Source organism: Cinclus cinclus, chromosome 1, assembly GCF_963662255.1.
Source record: "Cinclus cinclus chromosome 1, bCinCin1.1, whole genome shotgun sequence".
Classification (NCBI taxonomy): Eukaryota; Metazoa; Chordata; class Aves; order Passeriformes; family Cinclidae; genus Cinclus; species Cinclus cinclus.
This window is the reverse complement of record NC_085046.1, coordinates 106,967,144-106,990,213: the sequence shown is the minus strand read 5'-3', so window position 1 is coordinate 106,990,213 and position 23,070 is coordinate 106,967,144. Positions and strand designations below refer to the sequence as shown.

The window sequence follows — 23,070 nt, the reverse complement described above, 5'->3', positions numbered from 1 at the left end:
TAACCTCTATTTTTAAAAGTAAAATTTAAAAGGTCAAAGTGGGAAGCTGCATTGTAACTTTGTTTAAATTTTGTAAGAATCCTGGGCAAAAACAAAAACTGAAGGTAATCCATCATAACTAGCATAAAATCTCATCTCCACAACTGTGCACAGATGTTTATTTTACTCAGAAAATTATATATAATGTATGCAGAAGAGGAATGAAAATACACTCCACAACATTCAGTGCAATTACATCTACACTAGAGATCAGCTGTGGCATGCAGAGATTATTTTAAGGGGCTTCATTACAGTAAATGCTTTTTAGTTATGAACATTTCTTCATTTGAAGATCTCTGAGCACTTCTCTAATGCAGGTCAGTTGTCAGAGCAAGTGAAATGTGCTGTAAAGACATTACAGGGAGTCTGTGGCAGGGATGGCATGGCAGGAGAGTGCTCCCTTGGCTCATGTGTCTCTTCCAAACACCAGAGAGTCATCCATCCCTCCTGAAATTAAAACTTGATTTTTGGAACCTAATGTTCTACATCTGCCTTTCTTCTAAAATATATCAATATTAATAAAACCAAATAATTTAATAACAAAATTTCAAAATAATAAAAAAATTAAACTTCATATCTCTGCATTCCCAAGTTCTGATGTATATATCAACATAAGGCAGCTTCTTTTTTCCAGGTAGAATTTGGCTTGCAAAGCTCAGACTTAGCCAGTGTGTCCATCTCTTCTAAAACTGCTGCTAAAGTGTTGCTTGCTGAAAGTCAGAGGTGTGCAGCCACAGTGCAATCAAACACAGCACATGCTCCTGGAAATTTCCTCTGGTGGAACTCCCCCAGAAGGCCAAATTTATTGGAGCTACTCCTGCCTCAGGCTGCACTATCTTGGTGATATGTCACTGGAGATCACTGCTTTAATTTTAAATGTAGTTTAACTGAAAATTGCAATGTGACACTTTGCATAAGTCTGAGAGGAAAATATTTTTATAGAGCTTTGTATTGTATATGTAGGTTACATACAAACATCTTTGTTGTATGTGCCTTGAGGCTAACAATACATCAGAAAAGTCTTTTAAACTGTAATGCTAATACCAGTTTATCAACTTTATAACTCCTGTGATGCCTTCAAAACTAAACTAATTTGGTCTTGGAACATAGTCTGAAATCTGACCATAAATCATTATATTTCATTAAAAGTATAGCTGCACCTGTCCTGTATCAACCAATTAATGTACAGTTCAGAGGGCAGGGCAGGCACACACACTACTGGGAAGTGGAACTATCTGATTTAGCAGAGGACATCTGTTTATATCCCCAGATACCTGCGATTGTTTTTCCTTCAGAAATGTGTAGAAGTGGGTGGATTCAGGAAACAGTCATATTATTTAGCTTAATGAGAATGTCCTGGATTGCTTAGTTATTATAGAAGTACCTGTTTTATGGGAGAACAGTTGTGCTTTTGGCAATGTAGCTAATTGAAGTGAGTTCCACATGTCTCTTCAATGTTAGATGTAGCTCTGCTTGTGACTGGAGTGATAGATTTGGACTTAAGAGATCTGGATCTTCATCCAGGTTCTGTAACTTCATGCACTTGTTGGACATTAAATGCTCTCTGCATTGGTGTCCCCACTGGTAAAGTGGTCCTGTAAATTGAAGGAAATTAAACCATGTGTCTTCTCCTAAAATCATTAAACTGAGTGGCTAAAGAGTAGTGGTTAGAAATTAAGTATTAGTATGGAATTTAACTCATGGAGTGTTCATTGACTGCCTTTCCTTATGTTTTACTTCCAACAGCTTGGAGGAAGCTGGGGACTTCCCAGCTTTGCTCCAGTCAAGAAACACATCATTCAGCTCTGTTATAAGCAGTTGGCAGCCTTAAGAATGCAAGCTCTGTTTCAGAACACTGTGCATCTGTCAAGCCTACCCAGGCACTGCCTCAGCATGCCAGGATGTCTGACATGGGGAAAGTGTCCCTCCAGTTCCTTTGGGAGAGCAGACAGGGTGAGAATCTTGCTGTCTTAATTTATTCTGAGCCCAGATGAAAGAGAGGCCATTTATTTTGGTGCAGTAGCTGTAAATAAAGTGATGCTCAGCTAGAGGGTTCTGCAGAAGCACTGGATCTTATACAGGTATGCAAACTCCTGCCTAGTCCTAAATACCCGAGCTACCTGACCCTGTACCCAGGGCTATGTTCCCCCAGCCCTTTCTGAGGTCCTGCCACCCCCTGTGACAAGCTCCACTTTATCTAGCATGCTAAAACATCTCGGGATTTATCTCCACTAACATAGCCACTGTTTCTGTGACCCTGTGAAGGCTACAAATAACATGGGGATGACATTGAGACGGACGATGTTGCTTTCTTCCGTCTTCAAAAAATTATGATTAACAAGCATGAGAGAGAGGAAAGAGTCCTTACAAAAGAAAAGGGAAAATCTCAAGGCCATGGCCATAACTTTTTTTTTTGTGTATGTGTAATTGTCACTTCCTTTCCTCTGTCTCCTCACATAGAATTTCCCTCCCTCTCTAATTATGTCAGCACAAATGGGTGAGACCAATTGCCGGGTTGCTCTCAGCTGACAAGTGTAAGCCACAATCCAGTCCAGCACATCTATGCTATCATGGTACTGAGGCTGCACTAATAAGCCTGCCTGAGAGTATGGTACTGTCAGCCATCTGTGCACACGGATCTGTCTTGATCTTGTCATGTAGAAATTCCTTCTATCTCAGGGTTCCTGTTTTTTTCTCTCAAATTCCTTGCAGAAACCACATTTTCCACAAAAGCTCACGGTACTGCTCACTTCCCAAGATTTGTAAATTTTGAGTGGCCTCTATAATTTGCATTCAAGAAACACCATTCTGAGATGTAGGGTGTAGGAGCAAAGCAGGTTTATCAGGGCATTTCAGCACACAGAGAAGTAAATCAATACTCAGTGGATTGTAAATATATGTCAGTAGGATATTAAATGCTAAAGGTTTAATTTTCTCAGGGTTGTTACTTGGATGTAAGAACTGGATGTCTGCAGAGTAGGACCTGCATATTGAATTATTTTATTTTTGACAAAAGCAGATACACATAGACACAGATTTTCAAGTTCTAGGAATGAACACAAGTTACAGTTCGTCCGAGAAAAAATGTGTTTCTCAGCATGTTCAGAAAGCTAATTCCAACTGTATATTTCCCTCACTACAAGCTTGCATAAATGCAACATAAATGCAGGCACATTTTATAAATGCATGTGCACACACATGGTATTTGTATGTCAGCCTTATAACACCAAGACAAAGGTTTGCAGCAATGGTAGTGGGAGTTACATAGTTGAAGTCCTGCATTTGATTTTAAAGACCTTAAATGTGCATAAAAACATGTACATAAACATTCTGTGAGCATGTTGCAGAATGTTGGGGGTTGGTTCTTTCCCTTTTCCCTCTGTGGAATTTTCCCCATTGTCATGCTAAGATACCTGTTGACTGGGCCCTGGTGACAAGGGGGAGGAAGAGAGAAGAGGAAAACCCCTCGATATCCAAACATCCAGAAGAGGAAACGGAAGGCTGGGCCTCGCCCCATTTTCCCCCGCGGAGTTGGGACAAGAAGGACGATCGCCGTCTGTGTCCCATCCCTGCCATCCCAGCGTTGGGAGCCATCCTCACTGCTGTCAGACCCTGCAGTGCTGTCTTCTCGCTGTAACCTGCCACCATCCAGCACTCTGCTGAGCACCAGGACCCACACCGTGAGCGGAGAGCTCTCTCTCCATCTCTCTCTCCCCCTGGGACAGCGCTGCCATCACCCCCAGCCCTCCTGCGGCTCTGCGGGACCCGCCCGCCCCCAGCACCGGGAACTGCAGCTCAGGGAAAAGGTGCCTGCAGCCAAAAAACACTGGGACTGAGTCACTGTTCTGTTTGTGGGTAATTTCATAGCTGTTGTTGTTCTTGTTTGTCTTGTTAGATATACTAGTAAAGAACTGTTATTCCTACCCCCATATCTTTGCCTGAGAGCTCCTTTAATTTCAGAATCATAATAATCTGTAGGAAGGAAGGATCATTTCCTTAGCAAACACCTGTCTTTCAAACCAGTACACAGAACTACAACGTTATTCCATACAAACCTAAACTACTTGCAGGGACAGCAAATTTGCCTCTTGACCAGCCTTTCTTTTTGCTTCTATAGCTTCCTTGGAGCCGGATGCTCCAAAACTGAGTCTGTGGTTTTCCAGCTGTGCCTACTTCTGGTTATGGATACAGCTACAGGTTTTGGGAGGAGGTTTCCTGGTGGGACACTTGGCGGGGGGGAAAGTAGGTAGGGGTTTACAGCATCTGTCTGCTTCCAAGGAAGTTATGGTGTTATCCCCATACTGTACTCCAAGCCACACACAAGCTTCACCTTTGCTATGACTTCTGCAATTCTCTTAAAAAAGGGAAAAAAAAAAAAAAGTGAAACAGAAAAGGGACAGAGGAAAAACCTCTAATGAGAAGGGGAAATGTTAATTGTGGCCAGAGGTGACAATGAACAATAATAAATTGCTGGTTTGCTGTTGTATCTCTGATCAAAGTACTCTCAGGCTGCAGCAGAGCAAAAGCTCAGCTCCAAGGGAGGATGATGTTTCTCAAAATCCTCGTGATCCCTGCAGGTCCTCCTGAATAGCAGAGAAAACACAAACACTGAACCAAAGTTAGATAAAATTTTTCTCTGTCTCAGACTTGCTGCCAACAAGGCGCCTGTTTCTCCCTGTATCTTTTTGTCTATCTCCAGCCTAGTGGCTACAGTGGGTCCAAGACAATGCCCTGCCCCCAAATACAGAAACTCCCCTTACAGAAGCATTCTGGCAGAATGCTTCATTCAAGCAGAATCTGGCCCACAATTTATTTTCTGCCTTGCTTTATTTAGAAGTGATGCTAAGACTGAAGTTTTCATCATAAGTTGATGTATGTTAGGCTATTCAATCTGCAAGTCAGCAGGCAAAACTTTTTAGGTGGATTGAGCCATTGCTGCTGCCAGGCACATCTCTGGGAGCTGCAAAGGCCATCTCTGAAAAGCAGAATGGAATTTTTTTTAATATTTTGGTACATTTTCAGAGATTCTTTCTAGAATTTCCAATTTTATTTTCCATGCCGCCCTTGGCCCCAAGCACCAAAGAATTTCTTTTAATTTACCAAAGGAAAACAAGCTCTACCCATTGACACATTTATAGCTAAAATCTGCTCTCTGTTCTGTCCTGGTTGCAGAAACAGGCACAGTCTGAATGAGAGAAGCTGGGAACTTGTTATGTAAAATCTACAGCAAGTGAGCTCTTCTAGTGCTATTATGCCTTATTTTGGCACAGTAACAAAACCACTGAGACTGGACAGTTATAGGGTTTCACAGGCTTTTTTTTTTTTTTTTCCCTTTTTGGCCTCATCACAAAACCCAACTGAATAAATGGTGTGCCCAAGCTTCTGAAATAGTCTAGGACTTTCAGTATCTTCTACACACAAAGAAACAGTGGGGAAAGATTTGTCTTTTATTTATTCATTACTTAATCAGGGCAGACTACTGTCTAAAAATACTTTGCTCAGGATCACGATAGAAATCTCTCACACATTTTTCCAATTGCTTGGGCTACACTATGATCCCTACTGTTTTACATTCAAATTGTTATCTGTGTAGCTTAAAATCTCCATTTTTCCCAATAAATTACACTTTCCTGTAATTCAGGTGATCATTTTCCCCTCCATGACTTGATTTTTGTTCTGCTTCAGCATCATCACTTGAGTAATAAAATAAAAATAATAAAAACTAAATAACGAAATAAATCAAACTGGAGAAGGGAAGGGAAGGGAAGGGAAGGGAAGGGAAGGGAAGGGAAGGGAAGGGAAGGGAAGGGAAGGGAAGGGAAGGGAAGGGAAGGGAAGGGAAGGGAAGGGAAGGGAAGGGAAGGGAAGGGAAGGGAAGGGAAGGGAAGGGAAGGGAAGGGAAGGGAAGGGAAGGGAAGGGAAGGGAAGGGAAGGGAAGGGAAGGGAAGGGAAGGGAAGGGAAGGGAAGGGAAGGGAAGGGAAGGGAAGGGAAGGGAAGGGAAGGGAAGGGAAGGGAAGGGAAGGGGAAAATTAGCTTTTTTTGGCTACAGACTACAGGGACTTTATATGCATTTTATACCTCTTTGTGATTTTGGATACTTGGAAGTATCTACAATTTCTCAGGTATACAGAGAAGTCTTTGAGGTAATGCACATGGGAACAGGGTGACCTTTTAAGAATGACTTACAAATTTCTGACATTGCACAGCAAAAATTGAATTGTGACACTGTGTGGAAGTGCCCTCCTGTGCCTTTTGCACTAAACAGGTTTGGTTTGGAAGTCAAAACTAATTTTTGAAGATACCATTCTGCAAATTGCATCCTGCAACACTGAGGCACAAGCTGGGTGGTTTTCCATCCCCTCCCACACCCCAAGAACCAGCCAAGCCACAGTGGGAGCACCAGGGATAAGGGTGCCAGTGAGGCGTGTAGCTGAAAAGAATCCCTTTCACTGGTGTGTTGGTTCTGCCGCGATGCGGGTGAGGCAAATGTGCTCGTGTCAGTCAAGTGTGCAGGGTGACACTGAAAATCAGATAGGTATTGGACATGTTAAGCTTATACAAAAGGGGCCACATTAAACCATAAACTCTTCAGAAATCTCCCTTTGTCTGCATGCATTCTTATAAAGTTACATCTATTTTTAACAGGGCTCAGACCTGGAGAGGTGTCCTAGAATCATAGAATGGTTTGTGTTGGAAGAGGGTCTTGAAGATCTTCTTGTTCCAACCCCCATTTTGGAGTCCCCACCAGCCTTGTCTCTTTCATAGACACTAATTCAGTACAATACCTGTCTGCACAAAAATAGTTTTCTCCATTAAACTCATGAAATCCACTTAAACAGCAACTTATAGCAAGGGTATCTATCTAAAACATTAATGCAAAAAAGGAGATGACTGATGAGTTTAAAGAGGTAAGCCATGAAGAATGGTCTCAGACTAGTTATTCTATATTAAGTCTGCAAATAAATAAAAAAAATACTTTTATCCCCAAAGTCTTCTTCAATAAATGTATTTTTGTACTATTTTGAGTTAAGGGATTGAATAGTTCCAATTGCCATTTCCGAGTCTGAAACCTTTCTCCTAGTCCAGTAAAAATGCAGCACCTGTATCACTAGCTTGATGTGTTGGAGTTTTTCCAAGCTGTAAACACAAAAATCTGTCAGAAATAAAGTTACTGTTCTATAAAGGATTTTGAGAAAAACATGCTGTCATGTTTTCTTTAGAAGCTTATGGACAAAAGGACTCATAAATATTCATAGTCAGACCTTCCTTTTTTCGGTTAGTTCAGTGAAAGATGCACACCTGTATGGGAAAAGGATCAACATCTTCACATCTGTCCCCCGAGGTTTTAGCTTTTAGAAGGTATTAGTGCTGAGAGGGAAGATAACCCCTGTAAAATACATAGTATTAAGACAACAGTTACAGTAGTAATCTACAAAGATAACCTGAATGATCTGACTCAAATTTCTTTCTTGGAATGTGCTGCACAAGCCCATTCATGGCATGTTTCCATTAGATATATAAAACCTATGAATATGAAACTATTTCATATTTTCATTATATTGTATACAAAAAAAAAATCTTGGACAAAGACCAAATTCCTAGCATTTGGCCACATGTCAAATATACACCACTGAGGCTCAGCCTTGCCGAAGGAAAAAATAAATAAAATTAACAACACCACAGGACAGATTTAATTTTTAAAATCCCACAGTGGTTGACAGAGGTAGAGGTAGCAGAAGAGAGCAGTGTGTTTCACTGCTTCCAGAGCCTTTGCTGCTATACCGAGTCATATTTGCTCAGAGCAGTTCCACTGTTCATTAGCCACAGAACAGTAAATGGTTTCAGAGAGATCTCTGAAAGTACTTAATGTACTAATCATGGCAGCTATTGGGGGATCTGAAGGGATCACTGTGAGGCCTTGTGTGCTTCAGAATTTTCCTCAGCAGGTAAGTCTGGAAGTAAATATAGAATCACTGCCAGTATAGTTTGAACACGACTTAAATCAGTAGATTGAGAAAAGGATGGCCAAACACAGCAGACCGGATTGTGTTCCAGTGTGATGCCTGTCAGACAGAATGTCTGCAAAATTGCATGCCTCAGAGTGAAACAAGACTTATCTACAGTATGAGGGCTATATCCCCAGAAGGTCTCAGGAGTTATTGTGGAACAGCAAGAAAGAAGTCTTCCTGGATGCAATACTGTGGCAAGAATGACTAATTCAATTCCCAGGTGTGCTAAAAGAAATGCCTTTACTTCAGAATATGCCTTCTGGGAGACCAATATTAAATATGCATTTTAAAAAGCATGTTGAAAAAGTGGAGAAGGCACAAACAAGACCTGAAAAAAAAAATAAAGTTACTGAATTTTCTTTAGAGGGAGAGACTGAGAGCTCACTCTGCTAAGCTTATCAAAAGGATGATGAAGAGATGAATTGCTCACATTATATAAGTATCCTCATGGGGAGACAGTAGAAGTATAAGAGGCTTTTTCATCTGGCAGATAACAGCATAATAAAAAGCAGCATATGGCAGATGAATTCACATAAACTCAGTTTAGAGACAAAGACCATTTTTGGTGATGAAAATCATTAGTCTTGGGAAAAAGCTACCAAGGGAATGGGTGGATTTTCTTTCCCATGAGTTTTCAAATCTAAGCAAGGATGCTTTCTCAAAATATATTTAACCATATATAAGTTACTGAACTCATGAAATGTGTCTTGAGGTAAAGTGTAATGGTCTACAATATGCAAAGTTAAACAGAAGACCTTATTATCTAGTTTGGAACTCCACAACTCTTTGACTGAGCCTCATTTCTGTAGGAACCTGAAGTGGTGGTGAGGGGAGAAGCTGAGCATTTCGAGCTGAGGGGCTTAGAAACAGCAGAAGGACTGTAAGTGACAGCAACACAGACTGGTCAGGAAAGCATGGCTGGATGTCACAGAGTGTGTAACAGGGGTGTTTACCAAGTACTACATTTTCTGTGTCTGATAAAATCTGTGAGTGCTTAACTGAGTTTCAGTGTCTCACCTAGCAAAGTCAGATAAATCTCTTTGCTCCCACTGACTAAGGCTACACAGCCCTGGCACACAGACCACCAGTACAATGGACTGATTTTCCCTCCCAGCACATTCAGAGCTGATTGCATCTTGCTCTGTGCTGCTGCTGCTGCTGCATGTCACTGTCCTCCTCCACAAGAGACCTTACTTTTCTATTTTCAGTTGACCTTGGGGTGGTCCCCTAACTTTCCTGTGCCCCCACGAGTACCCAGGGCAGCTTCCCTGCCCCTTCTGTCCAGTTCATCAAATCCTGCCAGGCTGTGCCACTGATGTAGCTTTTCACAACTGACATTGCAGCAGTTTCTGGCAGGAGGAGAGAAAAAGATTTTTGTTTTGTTTTTATTTTTTTCTTCCAAGCAAAGGGTCTGTCCATGCCATGTTCAAATTAAACTATTTCTAAAGATGAAAAACCTCCAGGTGGTTCTTGTACTACCTAGTTCTTAATTTTGCTTTTCCAACAGTAATTGAAGCCTATTGAGGTTGGGGAGAGGGCAAAGAAAAAGCACTCAATCCAAATTGTCTTGTGAGGGAGGTAATAGAGCAGGGCTAAGGAAGCTCAGCAGTCATTTAAGTGCACAGCTTCTCGTAAATCCTTTCTGAAAAGCCTGAATGAATCCCCCAAATGAATGGCCATTTTGTCCCTTTTAGTTCTCCTTCTCTAGCACAGAACTCAATGTGCAGCTTGTGGACAGACAGATTCCACAATAAATAGAGAAGGAGAGTAAAACTAAACCTACTGGAGCTTGGCCAGCAGCAATGTCAAATCTCTTGACTGATTTCCCAGGGAATTCTTGCTCTAAATGTCAGGAGAACATAGCCCTGCAGCCAAACCTGGACCAGACTGATACCAAGGCGTGACAAAATGAATGACCTAAGTAACAAGATTACACCGCAGGAAAATTAAAACTTCAGAAATGTGCAAAGATCATATTTCAGTAAGCGGTGTTTTATGTACAATCCTTTTAGTATACAAAGCTTAACCCAAACTTATAAAACATAAATTGATGAGGGGAGGGGGATTATTAGTGGCAAAGAATGAAACTTCTCATCACTCAGGGAAAAAAAGCCCTGGAGTTTCTGCAAATGGGTTTCTGAAAAGGCTCAGAGCCCTCTCTTAAACGCTCTTGTCGACAGGAGCCAAGGAAGGTCAAAGGAATTTGGTCTCCTAGGAGTCTGCACCACTTTGAAAACAGCAACTAAGTCCTCCATCGCTAGGGCACTTCTACAAATCCTCTTGGAGTCTGCCCTGCCAGTGACAGCAAGCGTCCCTTTTGCTGTGGTTACCTGCAGCCACTCATGCCCATGGGACTGCCAGGAGTCTAAACAGCTTTGGGATTTCTGATTCTCCATCAGCTGTAGTTGAAACTGGCTGGTGGGTTCAACATCTGTTGGAAAGGACAGGAACACCCAGAAAAAAAGAGAGGGGAAGAGAGAGAGCACAGGCATGTAAACACCTTTGCTTTTGGAAACTAAAAGCCTGAAGTGATGCTCAGAGGAGTTGAGCAAGCTGAAGAGCTTAACAACAGCAACATAAGGAAGGATAGAGTCCAGATCCACTGGGTAAAAGTGGGAAAGGACTAAGACACTGAGAAAACAAACAGTGCTTCTAAACTGTGTTCTTTTTTAGGCTTTGATCTTTCTTTTAATCTGTTCTAGTCTTGTCTGACAAACCTCACAGTCTGACAGAGCTGCCCTGGATGGGTATCTATGAGATTTGCCATAGCAGCAAAGGGACTCTTCCCACACTGCTATTCAGTGAGATGACAGAATCTTGTGCTGCGAGTTTTTCTCACTGCCCCTCTCCCTCATATTGTTTTAGCTGGAATTAGCTGTTTGCACATTCCTCTCTGACTTTGGCAGTGTGCCCTCTCCTCCATAACCGACCAAACTGAAATCCCAGATCCATCCCACTTCAACTGTCTGAGAAGTTCTTGTTCAGAATGGGGATGTCTTATGTGTTGTAGCATCTTCTCACCATGGCTTAAGTTCCTATGGAGATCTTTAATTCATGGTGACCTAAAATTACTGTAGAAACTCAGACTTAATGTTCAGTGAAGGAAAAACAGAAGCACAGCAAGATTCCTCTGCACATTTCCCCCCACCCTGACATGGATTAAGTTTTAACACCATCTTTAAATTTTTCATAATACTCTTTATGTTATTTCCTTAACTATGTTGAGCGTTGTAGCAGGAGTATTTCACTGTTGGATAGAAATCCAAAATGAGTTAACCCAGGTTTTATAACGATATACAAGGAAATGAAAAAAAGAAGAAAACTGTGAACAAACAAAAAAAAAAAAGAACGTATGTGGTCCCAACTCCCAACACTGACAAATTTATCCCTGGACAAACTAGGGCAGCTTTCCTCCGATTTTCAATGCCATCTCAAGGGATGTCTTCCTTGCCTTCTGTGCTTTCAACAGAACATAGTCTGTTTGATCAGAGCTGGCACAGTGCACTTCGCTCCAGGTTTGTGCCTGAAGCATTGCCTTTCTCTGTTTTATGTGGCCACAACCTTTATCTAATCCTCCAGAAGATCATTCACAATAAGAATGGTAGCACTGACAGAAGCTATCAATGTTCTAGCTTCTCTGTGTGGCAGTGATCTGCTCTGCAGATTAAAAAGAGCAGATATACACTATCTGCCAGAAAAAGAAAAGCAATTACTGGTTTTGCTAAGTGAATTTTGTTTGTGAACAAACAAACATGCCAAAGGAGCAGAGTCCACAAGGTGCCAAAGAACAAGTGAGTTTTTTTTCTGAAATCACTGTAGCAGGTTGTGAAGGGCTTAGATTGAAAACCCAAACACAGCAAATGAAAGAGCAGGTATGTGTAATGATGACTGTACATAACCAACCCCCCCCCCCCCCAAGCATCCCTTGACTGTGTTCAAATCATGTGCAAATAAAGTGAAGCTTGAAAACAAAAAAAGCAAGCATCAAGTCTGCAGTGTCTCTTTTGCCATCAAACTGTGTCTCTTGGCATCCTTTATGGCATGGCTTTAGAGAAGAAGGCAAATTGAATGCAACACCTACCTTTGTACATTATGATAGCCTGTACTTGCCATAAACTGTGATTGAAAACATTTAATAAACAGACATGACTTTTTAATTGCTGTGTCTACAATTTTGTCTAGGGAATCTTTAATTAATGGTGTCATATATTATACTCACTTTTCACTGTTGTAAATTATTATCTGTAATCTCCTAGCAGAAGCTCAGGAAGGACTTTCTGTCTGTGGTTTCCTGGAACAGTTCTTCAGATCTCGTACTGTTTACTTGTGGTTAGAAGGATTATCTGGTACAATGTGTCTTGTACAGACTGGCTGATCATGCCAAACTTTGATTTTTCGCTATTGCTGCATGGATGCATGGCTTTATCTGTAGTTTAACCTCATTTTACAGTTGAACATGTTCCTTAGAATGTTTTCTATATAACTTATGCACATATTCTTCTACAGCATGCAAAGGTCCAAGCCAGATTTTCTATATACTTTGTTCCATTCTCAACCATGTCTTCTTCAAGTGACAGTTTCTGTGCATTCTCTAATGAAATAGTTGTGCCTGGAGCCTTAGGCAGCTTTGTGGGTTTTCCTATTACATGAAGGGCTGTTTTTCATTGAATTGTTTTCATGCTATAGAGGCACTGAGTAATGACCATGTGAATTTCCTCAACAGACAGCATCACAGTCTAACATAAACACTACTTTCCAATGGCCGCCATTTGGCATTTCATACTGGTCAAAACTTCATTCAATTTAGCAACTTGAACAAACAAAATACAATATAAGAATTATATAAAGCTGTAAGAAAGCATCCAAAGGAGGGCTACAAGGAGGGTGAAGGACCTAGAAGGGAAGCTATATGCAGAGTGGCTGGAATCACTTGGCTTGTTCAGCCAGAAGGAGACTGAGGGGAGACCTCGTCACAGTCTAGAGCTTCTTCATGAGAGGCAGTGGAGAGGCAGGTACTGACCACTTTTCTATGGTGGCCAGTGATAGGACCCGAGGGAACAGCATGAAAATGTGTCAGGGGATGTTTAGGCCGCACACTACAAAAAGGTTCTTCACCAAGAGGCAGGTTTGGCAGTGGAACAGGCTCACCAGGGAAGTGGTCACGACACCAGGGCTCTCGGGGCTGTCTTTTGCAGAGCCAGGAAGCGGACTCGATCTTAGTGGGTCCCTTCCAACTCAGGATATTCTAATTCATATTCTATGAGCGGAGTTCCAGCAATGTACTAGCAGGCATTTTGGATGGCTAAAACTCCCTGGCTGCTGAGCTACTAGGGCATTTTTTTTCCCCTTCAATACAGTGAGAGTGGCAGAGAAGAAACTGAAAAGCCTTTGAGTCCTCCCCATTGCCGGCGGCAGGAGCACAGCGCTCTGTGTCCGGCCCTGCCCGCTTCTCCTTGCCCGGCACATGACCGCAGCCGGTCCGCAGCCCGTGCGCCGCCGCCCGTCCCTCGAGTGCCGCCCGCCCGCCCGGCGCAGCAGGTACGGAGGGGAGCGCCGCACGCCGGGGACCCGGCCCGGCCCCCGCCCCGGCCCCGGCCCATCCCGGCCCCGGCCCCCGCCCCGGCCCATCCCCGGCCCGGCCCGGCCCCGGCCCCCGCCCCGGTCCCGGCCCATCCCGGCCCCGGCCCCCGCCCCGGCCCCGGCCCCGGCCCCGCCGCTCACCCGCGCCCGCAGGGGAGGCATGAGCGACGGAGCGGCCGCTCCGCGCCGCGGGTGAGTGCGCGGCACTGCGCGGAGCGGGGTAGGGAGGGAAGGCAGGCAGGACACAGGCAGGAGGCGGGCGGGAACAGCCCCCCCAAACCAAAGATGAGTTTAGGGGAAAGCTTCGGCGATGGGGTGCGCGGCCGCGGGAGGGGATGTCCTGCTCCGGCAGGAGTGCGCAGCCAGGCGTGGGGCTCCGCGTTGGTGCCTTTCTCCTGCGTTTTGCACCGAGGGATGGCAGCCAGGCAGCGGCACCCCCTTCCCGAGCGCACTGTCGGAGCCTGTCGGTCGCTGTGGCGTTTTAACATCAGAGGTGCGAAGGGTGCAGAGAGAAACAAACACTCTCTCCGCATGTTAAAACTCTCTTGTCCACTTGCGGTCCTGCATTGGAGAGTCGTGTATGGAAAAAGCCCAGGTACCGCACAGCGAAAAAGTTGCGGCACTGGGCTTCCGAGGCTCGTGTAGGTATCCACGCCTGTGGCTCGTTTAACAGCCTTTGGGAAAACGAGGCAGAATGGTTACAAGCAAGCCCTGCGACAGTGCATTGGTTTTGCAAGAGTGGCCTGTCGCCCTCCTCGGCCAAAGTTGGCCGGCAGGTGCCCGATGGCCATTTGAGCTGCGGCCGGCGCTGCAAGCTCAGGTCGGGCAGCGTGGGAGTTTGCTGCGGAGATGCCACTGTAAATAGCTCTGCACACACAGAACTTGTGTGTGACAGCAGTGTCGTGTGGAGTGGCTGGCCGCAAGCCTGCCTCCAGGATGTCTGCTCTGCTCCTTGAAATTCCATTAGTTAGAAAACTAAGAACTTTTAAAATACTGTTTGACTTTTGTGCCGAAACCTTTGTTATGATTTATATTGTTGTGGCTTTGAAACCATAACCATGCCTGAAGCCCTGCGGGCAACGTGATGTGCAAAGCCTACCTTGCGTCCTATCAGACACAATTTACAATTTACTTGTAGCCCAGACCAGAGAATTTCCAGTGTGGCCACGTGTGAAATTAATGTGTGACCATCACATGAAAGTGGGGGGTTTTTTGTTGTATTTTGAATTTATCTAAGGAAAATGTGAACAACAACTACTAAAAACAAACTGGTTTGCAACTTTGGTGGCAAATCTTAGCGGCTGAGAGGCCCCATTTCAGTTTCAGACCTGTCACAGCCATCACTGTCTCATCTCCAGCCTTTAAATTTAACTGCATGCTGAATAAATAGTGGATGTTCAAGATGATTTTGATTTATAAGTTGTTGATTTGCTTTAGATTTGTGAAAACCTGGGCTCAGGGCTCAAAACACAGTATTAAAGCTGTTATTAACATAGGGGTGCTGTAGGGAGGAAAGGTGTGCCGTTTAAAGGAAAAAATTGGCCCTGACAGCTGAGCATTTTGCTTAGTGTTGAAATCATAAAAAAATAGGCTGTTAAAATAAAAAAAACCAGGTATGGATTAAAAATAGATGTTTAGATCATTAACTGTCAATGTGGCTGACAGAGTTCTATGTAGTATGATCTTGTAGAAAAACAAAAACTTAGGTTGATGAGCCAGCTTTTGTGTTCAAAGCATTTGGCTTGCCTGCAGCATTTTTGCATTTCCAGGGCTGCAAGTAATTTTGACTGAATTGACTGCACGTGCTCTCAGCTGAAGAAACAATATGGGATCTGTCTTTCATAAGTGGTAGTCCCCTTCTGGTCAGGCCCACCAGCAGTCCAGTAGAAGATGTGATCTTCCACATGCACGTGCCCACACACACACTCACTCTTAAGGTGATTTTCCAAGATGTTCCACAACTAGTGAGAAGCCAGCTGCATGATCTTAATGCCAAATACAAACACCTTTTTCTGTCCACTTTCCGGGATGAAGATGTGTAATGAATTTGCTGATCTCGCTGTTACCTGAGTACAGAAAGAGATAGGCACGTTTGAACAAAGACATCAGGAGTCACCATGTTCCATAAACCTACATTTCCCCCACAGTGCCCTTAGTGGCTGGAAATTTTTCAAAACTCTTGAATATAACACCAGGGCTTGCACCAGGGAAATCCAGGTTGCATCCCAGCTGAGCTGAGGGATAAAAAGAGTCGCCAGCTGTGTGCTGCTTCCCTTGTCTGTGCACCTAGGTTTCTCTTCCATGGGCTTCACTATATGTGTCATCCCTATGTTCACCTGGAACATACCCAGGGAGGTGGGAAAATGAGCTTTTCTCAGTATGGATATAGCACCTATATCTTATTCAAGTCACTAAGATAAATTATTAGTGAGGAAGCAGTAAGGGAATCAGAGGTAAGCCTTTAGGTTTCAGTGTGAGTCTGGGCATAAGGTTCAAAGGTAAGAACAGTCAAATACCTGTGAGCTTCAGGCTTTGAGAGAGGCAATGATTTTGGGTTCATTTTGTACAAAAAGTCTAGTCTAGATGGTTGGTCATTAACTGACAGTTAATAAGAGATCTTACAAAAACATCTTTCCATTTATCTTGAGTTTAACCTAAAATCAGAAGATTCGGGCTTTATTCTCTTTATTCTTTACTTTTTTCTCTTCTGAGGTTCTGGCTTCACTTCTCTGGAAAAACAGGTCCCATTCAAGTGTCTCAGATCCATTCAAAAGCAAGAGCCATTTTTAGGAGAGAATGTAACTGTTCTCATCTGAAAATCTAGAGAGCTGAGATAGAACTCAAAAGGCCTATCCAAAATACAGAGTAAATTAACATAGGAAATGAGTCAGGGAAATAACTTATTTGCTCCAGTCACAGCATTAAATTGCTTTTCCCTAACTCACTGGAACTGTTAAGAAATTCATGGGCCATTCCTCTTGCAATGACTTGAAAAGGGCAGACATGTCTTTTATGCTTCTTTCTGATGTAAGTGGTATTAAGTATGCACTGTAGCTCAGTTACCTCAGATAACTGAGCATAAATTCATACATCTTCCAGTTGAAATTCTGCTCCCAAATGTAGCAGCTGAATAGTCTTTTCTACTTTTTGGGAGTGTTGGATGTTTCTTACTTTTGTTTTTAGAGAAGAATCTTTTTAACATTCCTTAGAAACTAATTAAAATGCTTCCCTTTTGGCTTATTCTCCTAATTTATTAATACCACAAATAACTTTTCTTTGGTGACCCACTTTCATAGGTATCTGAACATCTAGCAAAATTGTAACTCATCAGGAAGGCAGTGTAGACTAATAAATAGCATCTCCAGACAGGAAGAAAAGCCAAGAGACTTCTTTCTTTGCCATGCAGAGTTTTACACACCACACATAAAGAAAATACTGCTCTATTCCCCAGCTCAATCGGTGCTATTAGCCCAAAAGAATGCACTTTATTGATTACACAATTGATTTAAAGGTCAGAATGTAGGATTGCATCTATTGTCCTGCCTGAATTCAATTCTCACCCACCATCCACAGTGAAGAAACTGCTCTTTGAATAAATATTAATTGAAATACTGGTCTGTGTGTGCATTCAAACAAATAAACCTTCTCTTTTAGCTCCCAGGGCAGCTCCCCAACACTACACTGACTACACTGTCATCAAAACTACTAGGCTTCGACTAAGATACTGCTTTTTTATTGAATTACCTTACCTGCTTTGTAGAAATTACAGATTTGCATAGAAGAAGAGGATACTCACTGATTTAATGAACATGATGATCAACAGGCCACTGGAAGTGTTAGAGCTATACAGTCTCTAAATCAGAGGCCAGCAAGCATAGATGCGTAATTTCATGATCGTTTCAAAATACACAGAGGTTGCTTTTTTGGAGCTGAAACTCTACAGAGTTATCACAAGGAGTGATTGATTACCCTGAGTCCTGCAAACACTCCAACGCTGGGCATGTTTTAAGGGCCATTTGCTCTAAGAATGTAGTCTGTGGTTGTCCCAGCCCAAGGATACTCAGTGTTGCTACCTTCTCTCTGAAGTCTGCTGAAGAGCAACCCCTAACAGGAGAGCCTAAGGTTTATTTGGTGACTTCTGATGAAGATTTGCTTTTCTTTTCAGTAAGTGTGGACGTCTGTGTAAGTGTGAGAGAATTATGGTGGCGTTTAAAGGAGTCTGGACTCAGCCCTTCTGGAAAGCTGTTTCGGCAGAATTTTTGGCCATGCTCATTTTTGTCCTCCTCAGCCTCGGCTCCACGATCAACTGGGGTGGAGCAGAGAAGCCCCTGCCTGTAGACATGGTCTTAATCTCCCTCTGCTTTGGACTCAGCATTGCGACCATGGTGCAGTGCTTTGGGCACATCAGCGGAGGCCACATCAACCCTGCTGTGACTGTGGCAATGGTCTGCACGAGGAAGATCAGCCTGGCCAAGTCCGTCTTCTACATTCTCGCCCAGTGCCTGGGGGCCGTCGTGGGTGCAGGCATCCTTTACCTTGTCACACCACCCAGCGTGGTGGGAGGCCTGGGAGTCACTGCGGTAATCACTTCTCCTCTGCCTCTTCAACTAGGCTAGCTCAGACCCTGGGAAAATAGAATCAGTGTCACGCAGAATGAGGGGAGCTCAGGTACATATTTTAACAACTTGCTGGTTTATTTACAGCATCCAGACAGGGCTTAAAGCTCTCCTTAGGATGGGTTTATGCAATGTAATAGCTGTAGCTGTTCTTTTTATATAAGCTCTCTTTCCTAGAACGTCCCCAAATCTGATGACAGCAGGTAATGTTAATTTACATACAAAAAATTTAAATAATATATGCGTGAAATGCCATTTTTATATGGTCTGGGGAGGGGGGAAATTAATTCCATGATATTATGGTGGGGATTGAAAAAACATCAATTTAAAATGACATACTTTTGAAATAGATTGTGTCTTAGATTTCAGCTTTGTTCTAAACTAATAAGGAATGCCATCAGTTAGCCCTGTTGCAGGACTTATTAAAAATGCACTTGAGCTGCACACTGCTTAATTTTTAATTGAAATTTAAATTAATTAAGTCAGGGCTAATTAATGAATTTATAATTGAATAGTAAATTACAGTGCTCCCAAGGAAAAAAAATGGTAAAAGGGAAGTGCAGCATTTGCAAATCCCTGTGTAAAAATAAACTATACTTCTGCAGTCTAACTTTGAAGTTCCAGTTGGATGTTGCTTTTAAGCCTTCTGTGTTCAGTTAGCAGCGATTTTCCATAGCTCTCAAAATAAAATAAAAAAAAATAAAAATAAAGTTACAAAAAGAGAGAAGACTGAAGAGGGGGGAATCTGTACCTCTAAAAGTTCATCGTTGTCTTTCACTTTCTGCTATTTAGTAATACCACTCATTGAAATACAATTTATGCATTTAATGGATTTCTGATTTACAAAATCACCTTTTCTTCATTTCTGGTGTTTCTTTGCCTTCTTCCAGGTACACAGAGATCTTTCTGCTGGGCATGGACTCCTGGTGGAACTGATAATTACATTCCAGCTGGTTTTTACTATTTTTGCTAGCTGTGATTCAAAACGAAGTGATGTCACTGGTTCAGTAGCTTTAGCAATTGGATTTTCTGTTGCAATTGGACATTTATTTGCTGTAAGTTAATGGTTTCTCTTTAAAAAATCCCCTTACCCTTTATGACTACCTCAGAAGTAAATGGAAACTTCTGTGACCTTTAGAGCAATTACAACAGTATAGCTGCTGTCTTCTTTATGCCAAAAACCTTTCGGAGTCTCAGGAGTGTTCCCTTGGGTAGGATGTTGCACCAGAACTTTTCTGGCTGTTCATGCAATGACTTTTTTTAGCTTTGCATTAAGACTCAGGAGAGTGATGCTATCTGCTGTAAAGAGGAGGCGCTGTACAAAACCAGGGTGTCCCATAGAAATTTAATCACTACCTTCCAGACTTTAATAACAGGCAACATTTTCTCTCTGCTTTAGATCAATTACACCGGTGCCAGTATGAATCCAGCTCGATCATTTGGACCTGCTGTCATTATGGGCAGATGGGAAAACCAATGGGTAACTCTCCTTTCATACTTCTTCATCATAGCAAAAAACAGTGATCAGGATCTTTTATGCATCATGTGCTTTCAGTTGTCTCTCTGAGTACATCCCATAGAGACCATCCCCGAGGAAGACAGGCACTGACCTGCCCCAAGCTTAGGCATCATCATGCTCCTCACCTAGGACTGCAGTGCAGCATGCAGCATGTTGGAATAGCATCTTACTATTGAGGGGCCATTTTGTGGAGGTAATAGCTGGAGTAGAAAAGAAATAATACTAAAAGTTTTTAAAAAAATAAAAAAGGTGACCCAGGGAGACTGAAAGAATTGAACTGCTGGAAAGAACAATCCTCCAAGGCAGATTGCAAACCCCGCTGGTCATACTGGTGAGGAGTTATGGAAGTAATTCTGTTGAATTCACATTTCACCTGGTTCTGCAGCAAACTGGGGCAGACATATAAAATGAGAACAGGGACCCTCTGTGATCCAGTTCCTGGGGGAGAACCTGCCTTGACAAATGCCTGCAGTGAAAGATGAAGAGGTTGCAGTCTGGTATTTGCAGACCAGGCCAGATGTTACCTGCTTCAGTTTGAAAGTGTCAGCTTAGCCAGGAGCAGTTGCGCAGAAAACAGTGTTATAAGCAGGCTGTGAATGATGCAGTAAATTTCTATAGCATCTAACAATCCAACTTATAAAACAAAACATTTCATATTTTATATGGGAGAGATGGTTCACAGCTTAGCCTCACCTAATTATAGAGAGGGAAATCACTTCTAGGGACACTTTCAGTGCTAACTGGGAGAGCTGCATATTACAGTGCATATAAGGATTTTCTTGATTTTTTAAGTATGAAGCCCACATTGCTCCCACTGCAGCTAATAATAGAAATAGCATTGTCTTCAGGCCCTAAGGCTTCAATTCTGCAAACACGATACCATGTGTAACTTTGTTCCCAAGAGTTATCCTATTGAGGCAGATTTACCCAGTTATCAGTGAATGGCTTGTTCGTATGAAAAACTGCTGTAGTTTTTCACAAGATTAATTATCCATACTCTGAGGAAGCCTGTAATTTATAACTAAAGCTATAAAACAATAAACAAATGTACCATGGAGAAACTTGCAAGACAAGCTTAGTTACTGTCCTGACCACTTGGAAAGACAGCCTTTTCTCCTCCTCCAGAGCAGTGACATCGGCATACCATTGACAGGAGCCTGTGGGATTTGGCACCTGCTAATGTTACTGCACTGCTGCCTGTCATGATGAAATGGATTGGTACCTGCAAAGTTGTGGTTTTGTATTTGCTTATTCAAATTAGAGTATCAGACTGCCTGCTCTGGTTGCATGCCTGCTGTATTCTGTAGGGTTAAATGCCAAATTTGAAATATTTTGGAAATGTAAGTCTGAAATACCGAAGCAAAACTGTTTGTGTGTACACTAGGGAGGGCTTTTTTTTCCCTTGAATGTTCATTGTCATCTTGGTTCAAAATGCAGAAAGAAAATATCTTTTCTAGATAGGTGTTTCCTTTGTGTGTCTTCTTGCAAAGAGTCCATATTTGTGGACTACAGTTGGCAGTGAAAAGTTTAGAAGAGGCCTCCTGTAAAGAGATCAATAAAACTTGACAAAATTATTTCACTTTGAAGAAGTGGGCCTGCTTTTCGGTCTTCTTATCACCATTAATTTAAAAGCTTAATGCCTGGGGTTTTTCCCACCTGTGTTTTTGCAGGTGTACTGGGTGGGACCAATAATCGGAGCAGTCCTTGCTGGTGCTCTGTATGAGTACGTCTATTGCCCAGACGTTGAGCTCAAGCGCCGCTTCAAAGACGTCTTCAGTAAGGCTGCCCAACCTTCCAAGGGCAAGTACATTGAGGTGGATGACAGCAGGAGCCATGTGGAGACCGATGACCTGATCCTTAAGCCTGGCATAGTTCATGTCATTGATCTTGACAGAGGTGAGGACAAGAAGGGAAAAGATCCATCCAGCGAGGTGTTGTCTTCTGTATGACTAGCAAGAAGCACTGAAAGCAGAGAACAGCCTGCTAGCACATCCACAGATATCCTTCCACCCATTAAAGAAACAGACCTTCTGTAGAATGAGCACCTTCCACTTCTTGAAAGGCGTGGTGTGGGCAGCTGCATGGAGTGCTGTCATCAAACCATATGCCTGCTCAGTTGGAAGATTAGGACTTTGCTATAATTAGGATTCCCCTTCTATTATTCCAAATTTAGACTTGTTCTTAGTACTTTCCTTCTTTCTGGAGCAACCCCAAAATTTAGAAAAAAAAAAAGAGGAGATGAAAGCATTCTCCTTTAAGAAGTCAGTCAATAAAGAGATAAAGATAGAGATGTGTAATATTCAGATTGACAGTTAAGACATATCAGGAAATGCCTATAGACATGAAGATCTACTTATCAGATTGTTCTTCTGACACTTAATTGGCTGTTGTCAGCTCCGATTATAACATCTTACCCATTAAGCATTCTCTGTGAGGTTCAGAGACAGCACCAGCACTATTTAAGAGTTTTATCCACAGTCAAGCAAAGGAGTATTGTTTTCACTCATGTACATCACTATTGCCTTGGAAACTACCTCTGAAAAAATTATACTTTAACAGGCCTTTAAAAAAAAATTCTATCAACCCATCAAATTTCACTCATGTGATTTCATCGTATAAATACATTACTGTCATCCCCAAGAGTAAATATGCTGAAATGGAATGTTGAAGTGTACGGTAATAAGGCTGCAAAGCAGTTGACTGTACTTCATGCTCCCTCTTGTCATTGTCTATCTGGTGAAACATTCTCCTGGGGTTTGACTATTGACCATTTAGTGTTAGCCGACTCTCAAGGTCATGCAAAGAGTATAAAGGCTTTCCTGTTACTTAATAACTTAAATAAGAGATATCAGAAGAAAAGAAGGCATATCTGTTTTCAGTGCACTTGTTTGAATACACATTTCTGTGCTAATTTATGTAAACTAAAAATTTAAATTACTTACCTATTTTTTTATGAGATGGTTGGAGATAGTGTTTTTTTTATTTATTAGTAATGCAGAGGGGTTTTAACTTTTAACTGTATTGAGACACTGATTGGGAAATATTTTTTGTAACAGATCATAAAAATACGACTGCTTCTGGCTTTTTGTTGTAACTGATGCCTAACTATTTGAACAGGTTCCCTGCTTGTTCCTATAGTCATAAACTACACCTCTGGCAAAGGTTTCTTTATCTGTTGTTAGAAAAAGGTTCAAGTGCTTGCAGGGTGTTCTAAGGGGAAAAGGACATGAAATATGTTTGGTAAACAGTCTTCCCCCTATAGAGGTTTTTGCCAGACATAATCACCTCAGCAGAACATTTCTGTAA

The 23,070-nt window shown here is 42.3% G+C and overlaps 1 protein-coding gene across 2 annotated transcripts; it reads left to right on the top strand.

Annotated features, from left to right (window-relative positions):
* The first annotated feature begins 13,513 nt into the window (after window positions 1-13,513).
* On the top strand, window positions 13,514-21,713 carry AQP4 (aquaporin 4). Of its 2 annotated transcripts, none has more exons than XM_062501311.1 (5): window positions 13,514-13,587; window positions 17,795-18,209; window positions 19,136-19,300; window positions 19,645-19,725; window positions 21,435-21,713. In XM_062501311.1, exons 1-5 carry the CDS (start codon window positions 13,514-13,516, stop codon window positions 21,711-21,713), a joined length of 1,014 nt encoding a protein of 337 aa, XP_062357295.1. The 2 variants fall into 2 exon arrangements, with proteins under 2 accessions (XP_062357295.1, XP_062357303.1); XM_062501319.1 differs by lacking the exon at window positions 13,514-13,587 and adding an exon at window positions 13,790-13,821.
* Window positions 21,714-23,070: the final 1,357 nt, after the last annotated feature.